An 11,208-nucleotide genomic window follows, 5' to 3' on the forward strand; every position below is an offset into this window, starting at 1 on the left:
TTTGATTGGACATGGAATTTAATTTTTTTTTTTTAAATTTGTGGTCCTAAACAAGTTAAAATGGGATCCAGAATATTTATGTGGTTATAAAAGCTTCTTATTAAAAGTAGAATTAAAAGTTTAAGCTAAATTGTTTTCAAATTTAAAAATGGGTCATTCTTTTGGAACGGACCAAAAAGAAAATAAATTTATAGAATTTTTTTTTTTGGTTCACCTAAATTGGAACGGAGTAAGTATTATTTTTCTTAGATTATAAAAAATGTAGAGCGAGTATTATGATTATAAAATTTGACCTCTCTGTTCTAAGTCAATTTTATTTCTTTCATGTAGATACCACTTGCTCTGTTGATGTCTGCAAAAGACTCTGATTAGACAAAAAGTATTTAGTGGACCATAAGCACTATAAAGATTACATAAAAGAAAACAAATACGGCAGAGTTTCATGTAAAAAGTAGAAATATGTCAAAAAATTTACTAAGATAAAAAAAAAACATTTTTACTGAGTTAAAACACGAATGACAGTATCTCGAAATTGTTGAGCCCTTTAGCAGAAAAGTTAATTATCGTTTGGGCCTCCTAATAAACATAGGCAAGTAGTGTATTTACAGAAAGGGACTGCTGTTGACACTATAATTACATCAGCTGCCACTGATTCACTTTTAGGGCTCCCTCCATAAGTAGTCCTCTTTCCCTCCACTACTTCCCCATTCCCTTTCTTCACACATTTTTCTTTCTATTCTACAGATACAGAAATGGGGTTTTTGAATGTCGCCTTTATTTTTTCGCTAATATTAGTAGCAGCAGTTGAAGGCAGAATCCCAGGTGTTTATAGTGGTGGAGCATGGCAGAGTGCTCATGCTACTTTCTATGGCGGCAGTGATGCCTCTGGTACTATGGGTACGTCACCATTTCCCTCTATAACCTTTTTCACTTTCAACCACCATTTTCAGGGGTTCTCTTGTTCTTCTTATTTACTCAATGTATAATTTTCTAAGATATAATTAGTCAAAGTAGAAACTAGCTTGTCCTTGAAATGCTCCATTATTTCTACTCTGTACTCTAACATTTTGGTTCTATTTTAAAGAAATGCAAGTCAATTTGTAAAGCTAGAGGTGTCATGTATTTAAACTTAAGAGCAATTTTGTGATTCAAACAGGTGGGGCGTGTGGGTACGGTAATCTATACAGTCAAGGGTACGGAGTGAACAATGGAGCGTTGAGCACAGCGCTATTCAACAATGGCTTAAGTTGTGGAGCGTGCTTTGAGATTAAGTGTGACAAAGACCCACAATCGTGCCATTCCGGTAGTCCTTCCATATTTATCACTGCTACTAATTTCTGCCCTCCCAACTTTGCTCTGCCGAACGACAATGGAGGATGGTGTAACCCTCCTCGTCCTCATTTTGACCTCGCCATGCCTATGTTCCTTAAGATTGCTGAGTACCGTGCCGGAATTGTCCCCGTCGTTTACCGCCGGTAAGCATTTTGTGCTTCTCCTGTTTCTTTTGGTGCCTTGGGTTTGTCCTTCTCGTGGGGTTATCTTTATGTGTTTGGTTTTTAATTTATTGCTTTTGTCAGATTTTCTGTTCTTTCATAGGGTAGAAGGAAAATAACCTGTCGCACCTACATTTGCTGGCATACTTTTCCTCTTTTCGCATTATTAGTTTGAACAGTATTATTACATGATGTTATTTTTTGGCTTAAAGTTTTATTACTCATTTATACGAAAGAGGAAATTAACTTATGTTATGTTTAACTTATGACTCAATTAACTTAGTAGGCGTTTCACCATAAGTTTTGAAAGTTTTTATCTAATTTTTTCTCTTTAAATATATGTTTGTTTATAGAATTAATCTAGTTTTTGGGAGATTTTGAAAACGAAAACTTTAAATTTCAAATATGATTTAAGATTTTTTTTCAGGCCAAATTATTACCATTTAGACATTTCTGCTGAAAAAAAATACTTTTTAACATGTTAAAACTTGCCCCAAAATTTATGTCCAAACACATTTTTAATTTCAAATAAAATTTCATCCAAATCAGTTATTTTCAAAAAATATTTTGGAATCTATATCCTAACGGATCCTTAAATTAACTGGTTAAATGGCAAAGCCTTCCATCGACCTGGTAAATCAAAGCCATTGGTGGAGTTGATATTAGGAAAATCAAAAAACGAAGTACAGCACTGTTCAAAATAAGTGATTTTTTGGTCTTTTTTTTTGTGATTCAAAATAAGTGATTTTTCCAGATTTCAAGAATAAATAAATTATTTTTTTTCTATATTGTTCTTGAAGTAAATAGTGTTTATATATGTGTTAGGAGTATTTACGTGAGATAGTAAGAATTAATATGGTCAATTCTAATGCTAATTAATGTTAAAAGATGAATTTCACGAAAACATTAAAAAAAAAATCCCTAATTTTGGAGAGAGTATTTGACAAGAATGTCAAACATCAAACCCTAGGTAGTGGAGCAGTCTTCTATAGCCACCTAGTCCTTGCCGTACTGCGTCCTCATATTTAATTTACACTCCACGTATCACATTACACATCTGTCCTCATGTTTGTTTCTCAATTGACAAAACTAACCTGAGTTTTTTAATTTATTTACGCAGGGTGCCATGCAGGAAGAAAGGTGGAATAAGGTTCACAATTAACGGCTTCCGTTACTTCAACTTGGTTTTGGTTGCCAACGTGGCGGGTGCAGGGGATATCGTGAGGGTTTACGTAAAAGGTTCAAAGACTAATTGGATAACAATGAGTCGTAATTGGGGTCAAAATTATCAAACAAATTCGGTTTTGATTGGTCAGTCACTTTCATTTAGGGTCACAGCCAGTGATAGACGCAGCTCCGCTTCATGGAACATTGCTCCACCTCATTGGCAATTTGGTCAAACTTTCATTGGGAAGAATTTCAGAGTTTAACAAGAAAAAGTAGCTAAATTCAAGGCTTTTTATTGATGTGTCTGTTTGTTTGACTATTGCGGCTAACGGGGTTTTTGAGGATTGAAAAAGTCTTTAAAAAATGCTTTTTTGGATTTGGGATTAGGGAAAAGTAAGGTCTTCTTATTGTGGTTTTTTTTTCCTTCTCTTTTTGGTTGTGGTGGTGAAGGAAGAGGGTTGATGATTTTTGTGGAGAAATTAGGGATTTGGGAAGGGATACGAAGTGTTGATGACATGAGAAGAGCTGAGGCGGCTGCAAAAACATGTAGCCCGCAGCTACTACTAGGACTACATATTATTAACTGTATTTGTAGTTTAATAGAAAATATGTATGTTGTTTTTGGTATCTTACGTGTTACATTTATAGTAGCTGATGTACCTAAATCGACAATGTGGTCTTCGACGATACTAGTAATTCGGTACTAGTTAAAATAATTGATGTGTACAAATTGGCTTGGATATTATTATCGTTTAGAAATGTGAAACTATTAAGAGAAATTTCATGGACGAAAGGTTAGCCATTAAACGAAGGGTTCCAATTCTATGCCTTTGTTTTTGGTGGGTGGGATAGGGAGTTTCCATATCAATTCCTTCTATAATGTTGTCCCCTCTTCATTTTCTTATAATACAAAACCCAATTAGATTCTTTAATGCATTGGCTCCGGCATCCCTTGCCGTATATATCTTCGAACATAGTTAGGCAAGCACATCTCAGCATATCTGTTAATACCATTAGATTATAGGACGATTGGAAGGAGGAGCCCAATTACATCGTTCAGTTCATACCTTTAGACTAAACCAAGCTCAACATAAACTGTTTGCGTTTTTTCTGTTTGTCTTTATCAAAGGAAGTAGAAAGCACAATTTTATGGGAATTTTACAAAAGGTTATTTCAATTCAAGGCAGAAGAAAGTGCGGTTTGAATTGAGAGTTGGGCATTCCTCGGCATAAACAAATTTACCCTAACAGCACAATAATATTCTTTACTCCCTAAGTGTCACATGATTATCAAGTTACTCAACAAAATCATTTACCCAACCTACACAATAACACAAATACCTTTGTTGGCCTGGATAACCAAATACCTAATACTCCAATAAACAGAGCAAGTACAAACAAAGAGAGAGCGAATTGTGGTATAAAGAGTGTTGTGGAAGAATGAAGAATCAGGCAATATTCCTCAGTTTGAAGAAGAATAACACAGAAGAGAGAGAGAGAGAAGAGGATATAATGGATAGGGGTCGTTGATAAAGAGAATGACAGAGCACCGTACTGCAAAATTACGGAGTGCTCCTCTGTAAATCAGCTTTGTACAGTAAATTATCCAATGACTTAATCCATATATTTCTAGCTGTTTCTGGTCAGAATTTACAATATACTTGAAGCTGCTATGTATCTAATGACAAAAAATGAACCAGAAGACAAAGAACAAGCTATCTGATTTAAAATTTTCACAAAATATATAGAGCTAAATGAAGGGATGGGTAAGAAAACTAAGTTTTGCAGACTTTGAGAATTCCTGCTAATGGTTAAGCTGGCCTACTAGAATTTATCATGCGACAATCAATTTTTCTACTTCTTTCCCCTCAAAGTTCAGTCAAATGCTTCATCTTGTTTTCCTCTTATGCAGCTTCCACTGTTTCAATATGTGCTCAGCTCCTTCTGTCAATGATGCAGTTCTTTTTTCCTTATTATTCCACAACTGAGGTACTGGGTACCTACCACTGGGGTTATGCTCATTCAACTCATTTAAGGCAGTTACCACAGCTTGATACACTTCTTCACCATACTCAGTCTTTAGATCCTTCAACTTCTCATCATCTTCATCAATTACTTCCTGAGAAATCAAAAGTAAATAAAATTTACATTGAAAATAAAGGAACAAAAAATAATACAGATAACAATGTATAAAAGAGTGCATACCTCAACATTTAAACCCTTTTGGATAACCTTATACGGATGCCAATTTGGATCCCTCAGGTGATCCTCCCACAAGGAACATAGTTCCATTGCTTTCTCTGCTGCTTCTTCTGAGTTGTAAATTTTTCTTGCAGCAGCATGGAATGGTTTCTCATTAAGTTCCCCCATTCTCTTGACACAGATAAAAGCACGGCTCTCCTTTAAACCCTGTGACAAAATAAATCAAGCACTAATTATCTAGAGCAAAGGGAAAGAACATGACGATTGCACATAGAATTGCTGTTCCTACAGTATTGGTTTGCAGAATGAGATTGGAATCATCTTCATGTTAAGAAGATACTTTTATAAAAATTAGAATTAGAATACTTGTACTGTGGCATGTTTGTAGGTCTACAATTCGTTTCCTTTGTTCTAGATATCCAGCAATGTAAATGTAAAGCTACAACAGCTTGCAGCTACTATTGCATATTGTCTTCAGAAGCCAATTTAATGCATGAGCCGTATTGCAGATATCAGACTCATTTGCACTTCCTTGCAGTAATATCAAGCTTGAGCTGATTATGAATGAGAATCTCCAAGAAACAAACATGACAGAGGGAAGAAGTCAAAGAAGCATATTAAGAGAGAACGTCACGAAGAATGGTAAAAACTAAAAGAAATAAATACACTTAACAATAACCAAGCAAAAAGTATGAGAAATTCAAAAGTCAAAAAAAAAAATGTTTATGAGAAATCATGTATGTATAAAACTAGATCGAAAAGGCAAGGACATACTTGGAAAAAAACCCACAAATTTAGGAGTAAAATAAATTATCAAGTCAAGTTTACAATCTTCAAAAGGTTCCTCTGTAGTGCATATCTCCAGAAATTTATAGAGTTAGTTTTAAACTTTTAGCTGCTACAAACTTGTAAATAACTTTGGCATATAATATAGGTGTGCATACTGTTACAAGCAGAGGAACAAGGCAGGTGTAAAAATGTTATGCAACTATCCTTTTCTCCTCTTTCTTTGTTTTCTTCTTTTTAACAATGATGAGCATTTCTTCGAACTGATTGTGAAGATGTAGTTCCAAGATTGAATCCCAATGAAAGCTAATTAAAAATCAATTACAATGGAAGAAAATGATGTGAGTGCCTGTGACTACAAGCCATCCTTATTCTTCACTACTTTACTTATAACCTATATTATCAGTAAAGACAATGTATGGTGAACTCGAATTATTTGGAAATCTATTTGTCACATTTAAACTCCTTAGTAAATAGAAGGATTTGCTGCTCATGCAGGCGAATCGTTACTTTGGTGGACAAATATAAAGTAACCAAAACCTTTATAAAACATACTATATGTTTAGCTCCAATCATAACCACATTGCTTCATTAGAAAGAAAAAAAATTACGAGGATGAATTAAAAATGTACGAATGCTCACATTGATAAGCTCTTTACGGGCTTCTTGCACCTCGTCATTTGTAAGTCTTTCCTTTATAATTAGAGTTTGATTCAGTGTTTCCAAGCTTTCAAGTTCTTCTTCACTCTCCTTGATTTCTTCTTGAATTGATTCCAGTTTCTTCTTCGCTTCGAGATCTCCTTCCACATTCATGTGTCTCATCACTTCCATGGCACCTCGCAAACGCTCAATCTGCAACTCCAGTGCTTGCTTCTGATCAAGTTTTGCTTGAAGTTCAATTATTCTTTTATGAAGTTGTTCTTTTTCTTTCTGCAAGTAAAAGCCCAAAGTCAATAGCTAAAAAGCTATGAAATATTGTGTTCTCAAAGAGGCAGTCTTAGCCAAAACTGCACAGCACACCTTCTGATCTTCAGCCAATTTCAACATTTTCTCATCAGCCTTCTTCTGCTCCAAAATCGCCCTCTCATTCTGCAGATAAAGAATTTTCAGAAAGAACTGCCAAATTAGGCATCAGAATTACATCTAAGGACCTGGAATGCTAAGTAACTCCTATAACCTATATTATCAGGAAAAAGGTATGCAAGCAAACTGGACACATAAAGGCGGAGATGACCACACTGAATATGCTCAAGTAAGTCAAATTCCTTTCAATTGGATAAAATTATGCTAGATATCCTTAAAAGGAAAATTTCAGTATTTTAGACACTCAAGAGTATCATCTCCACTTTCCCTTTTGCAAAGCCCCACTTGCAAAACGATGCACTTCTCTGTAAGCCTCTTTTCTTTTCATATCCAACAGACAGACAGCAAGCTAAAGCAGGAAGCTTATGACAGCATCTTAGAAAGATCTTACCATCTCCTTTTGATGGTCAAGCTTTCTTTTCTCACTCTCATTTAGTGCTTCACGTTCTCTCAACTCTTGTTCTCGTAGCATCAATTCTTCTTTTTGAGCTTCGAGCTGCATTCGACTTTTCTCATGCTCATGTATGGAATCCCGGAGCTGATTGAATGCTTTACGCCGCATCACCTCCATCTCTAGTACACAAATTAAATGACATAAGAAGAGAAAAACAACAATAGAATGAGGCACAACTTCATGATATGATTAACAAATTTCGCACAGGTGTATCTTTAGTATTCTGTTTAAGTAAAGCAATAAAATAGAAAAAAGATATTATGTGACTAGTTTACAGCAAAGAGGCAAAAGAAAAATACACCTTCATTGTAGTTTTGAACCATCTCCTCCTTTTGACTCATCACATTATCCATAAAAACTTCAGTTCTGCTTATTTTTCTCTTCATCTCTTCACATGCCTTGTTCTTCATCTCTAACTCATTGGTCAAGTTGCATAGTAGACTAGAATCTTTCCTTTTATTCTCTGCTTGTATTTCAGAAACTGTCTTTAGATCTCCATGTTTGCGGAGATGTTTACCAATGAGAGCCGCAGAGTAGTAATCTTCATCACGCGCAATCCAAGCATATAATTTATCATCCCGACGTCTTACTAAATCCCAATCTCTCTTCCCATGTTTATCCAATTCAAATGCTTTACCAAATGCCATAGCATTCATGAATCCCGACCAATCCCCTTTAAATTCAACTATGGCATAGCCAGTGTGACCCCGGAAATTCCATAAAGGATGAACCTTCACTGGATTAAACCCTTTGGCAATCCACTCCTTTTTTAGATTTGTTCCACTTTTACCTACATACCTACCTCCCTTATTTTCAACCGGGATATTGGCTACTACTCCCATCCAGGGAAAAACTATGGGATCATCCTTGGCCTCGTTGATACATTGCTCATTAGATGCTAGGACAGGTTGGGGGGGCATAACATCTTTAGTACTTCTGAGAGGAGGTTGGGATGCCACTGTGTTCCCTGCATTTAGTTTTTCCCTTCTCGGACGCTCTTCAGCACAATCAACAGGTTTATCTACTGCTTCACTGGTCCTAACAGAAGACGAGTAAAATTGTCCTCCGCTTTTGTACTGCTCAGTGATATGAGATGGCTCTACTAGATCACTCTTAGCATCTCGAGAACTCTTCCCTGATGGCTCAAAACTTTTCCTCCGACTTGATTTGGATACCTTCTTGTCGGCATCGACGTACCTATCCAAGTACTTGAGCAATCCCAAATGTCTAGCTATGTCTCTAAAACTAGCACTCTTTGAATCTCTACCAATGCGGGAAGAATGCCTTAGAAGATCTTGCAAATCATATTCTTTACTAGAATTATCACAGTATGGACATCTGAAATATTTTCCAGAACGTCTAATTTTGACTATTTCATCTCTTAAATCTTTATAGTATTTATACTTCAACTCTTCCAACTCTGAATTAGTGCTCTCACTTTTCTCTGATCTTCTACGAGACATCTTCAACCTGTAATTAGGTTAAAAGCTAAAGATCAGTTTGTGTTTTGTTAATAACCAAACTAAACTTGAGTTAACCAAGAATACTTAACAAAGGAAATTGAAATGCAGTCGGAACAGATATGCTTCTAAGACAATGACAAGTAAGACGGGTAACATAGAACGCTCAATTTTTAAATCCAGCTGCTTGGATCCATCTTCCCACTAACAAAATGATATTGCTACCATTTGCATTGCTGCATCAAGTGGTATCAGCAACTACTGGTCATTCAGAATGAAAAGTGGAAGAGCAGAGAATTGAATATGGAGCAAGAAACTTCCTCACTTTCTAATGCAAGCCTCTTCTTAAACACAACTTACCCTAAATTGTATTTCCCCAAATTGCGGATAAATGTCTCTCTCCTTCATATATTGATGAAGTCAACCTCAAAGAAACCATCCAAGTTCACATTAGCTACTCCAGCAACTCCAATAGAACTAATATACTTTTTCCAAAAAGTAACATACAGTCCACAAGAATGCAGTCAACTTCGTTATCATATACTACAGATATATTCCTTGAGTTGCATGCTAGATTATGTGTAAACGTTGGTCTGTCAATCTAGTTACAATGCCCAATTAGCAGAGATTCAAGTAATCAACCTGTTTCTAATCTTTACAAAAAAATCCACCCCAAAAGCTAGAACAGAAAATGAGGATAATCTACAGGACAAGAAATGCTGGAAAGAGCCATTAACCAATTTACTGGGTCCTATTTTCACCTAGGGTCCAAGGTAATCACAGCAGTAAAAACATCCATCCGTGCCGATGAATAGACCCAGCATTACGTGTTCTTTGATTTGCTGCTTTTCAAATCAAGCTAACCACACATTTTCAATCAAAAGCTAATCCACGATCTAAAGGCAGTAGATGCACCATTTACTAAAAACACGCACACACATTTTGAATTGTTTTTATAAAATTTTCTGCAACCACCATTTACTACACACACACACACATTTAAATGTTTTTCTAAAATTTCCGGAACCACCATTTACTCTACACAAACACATTTTTCTAGAATTTTCAGGAACCACCATTTACCACTCACACACACACACACATTTTTTTTTACTCCTCTGTTCTCAACAATATGATATCTATTTTTATTTCCTACACTGATCGAGAAGCCCCTTTGTATTGGGTTTTTCCCAACAAAACAGGAAATGTAAATATTATCCCATTTTATATCAGCAGAAATCAAACTTAAGAATAGCAGACAACTCTACAGTGAATCATCCATCATAATGACCCCAAAATCTCAAAACCCGCAGCCGCATGAAGTTTGTAATAGTGAGTGCACAAACCCTAGGATGTTTCGAGAAGAAACAAACACAAGTAAAATGGTAAGACATGAACGTACATTACACATGCTATTGGCACGTAGTAAAAACATATTATCTATGTATAGAAGATTATTATGTGAAAACAAAAAAGAAGAGTTCATATACCTCAATCAGAATATCGAAATCTTCACAATAGGATTCTATCTCTTAAACCTTTTGCAAGGGCTTTTGAAACTTCAATGCAGTATTTTTGAGTTGTACGGTTCTTTTGATAATATCAGAAGCAAAAAGAGAGAGAGAGAAGGGAAATGGACGAAAACAGAGGAAGTAAGCAGATGAATTACTCGGGAATCATTTGAACGGATGATTTTTCGAGAAGGGAGAGAAATCTTTGGTTCACGCGGTAGACATGAAGGATGAACCGAAAAATGGTCAGGGGAAATTAAAAGGGGGAACCACTTTCGCTGGTGTTATACTCTCTGTTTTTGGAAAACTGAAATGGACAGAATATTTGGCCTACTGTGCAAGTTATATAGTCCCTCCCATCCCAATAATCCAATCAATTTACTTTGGCCATATACATTAAAAATATTGAATTCTAAATAAAAATAGTTAATGTAACTAAACTATCTTACAACTTGTTTGGATGGTTGTTATCCATTGTATCGTATTGTATTGTTACTTTAAATATAATATTTGTTTTGATTGTTACTTAAATTTTATTTTATCGTATCGTTAAATCCGTCATTACATAACGACGAAATGTGCCACTTTATGTAACGACCGATTTGGTGTGGTCGCGTCATTACCTTGTCTTTTTCTCTCAATCTCACATTTTATTATTATTAAATTATTTTATTTTATCATTTACCCTACTTTTTTATATAGTAATTTTACCTTGTATCATAATTTTTCTTTATAATATTGCAAGTTTATTCTTCGTATTGCTGGTGCGTGATATCATGAAACGATGGTAAACGACACAATCTATCCAAACATTGCATTTATCAAACGATACAGTACAATATAATACAGTACGATACGATACATTATGAAACGATGCATAACAACCATCCAAACAAGTTGTTAATTAAATATTGCAGTATAATTATAATAGCACTTATTTCTCTTTTCAAATGTGAGGAGTAAATGACTTTTCAGGGATATATACATAAGAGTAATTTAAAAAAAATAAATTAAACTTTTTCTTGATTATATAAATAAATACTTATTTTGAAT

General features: G+C 35.1%; 2 protein-coding genes across 2 annotated transcripts; one reads left to right on the forward strand and one right to left on the reverse strand.

The window, feature by feature from the left end:
- Positions 1–686: 686 nt before the first annotated feature.
- Positions 687–3,287, forward strand: LOC104219280 (expansin-A6-like). The gene is made up of 3 exons (XM_009769936.2): positions 687–897; positions 1,157–1,475; positions 2,614–3,287. Exons 1-3 carry the CDS (start codon positions 753–755, stop codon positions 2,921–2,923), a joined length of 774 nt encoding a protein of 257 aa, XP_009768238.1. The 5' UTR covers positions 687–752; the 3' UTR covers positions 2,924–3,287.
- Positions 3,288–4,189: 902 nt separating this feature from the next.
- On the reverse strand, positions 4,190–10,465 carry LOC104219279 (factor of DNA methylation 4-like). The gene is made up of 7 exons (XM_009769935.2): positions 10,135–10,465; positions 7,486–8,654; positions 7,122–7,303; positions 6,668–6,736; positions 6,290–6,577; positions 4,865–5,068; positions 4,190–4,778 (listed from the first exon to the last, which is right to left on the reverse strand). Exons 2-7 carry the CDS (start codon positions 8,645–8,647, stop codon positions 4,548–4,550), a joined length of 2,136 nt encoding a protein of 711 aa, XP_009768237.1. The 5' UTR covers positions 8,648–8,654; positions 10,135–10,465; the 3' UTR covers positions 4,190–4,547.
- Between the last annotated feature and the right edge of the window lie 743 nt (positions 10,466–11,208).

This window comes from Nicotiana sylvestris, chromosome 6 (genome assembly GCF_000393655.2).
Source record: "Nicotiana sylvestris chromosome 6, ASM39365v2, whole genome shotgun sequence".
Lineage (NCBI taxonomy): Eukaryota > Viridiplantae > Streptophyta > Magnoliopsida > Solanales > Solanaceae > Nicotiana > Nicotiana sylvestris.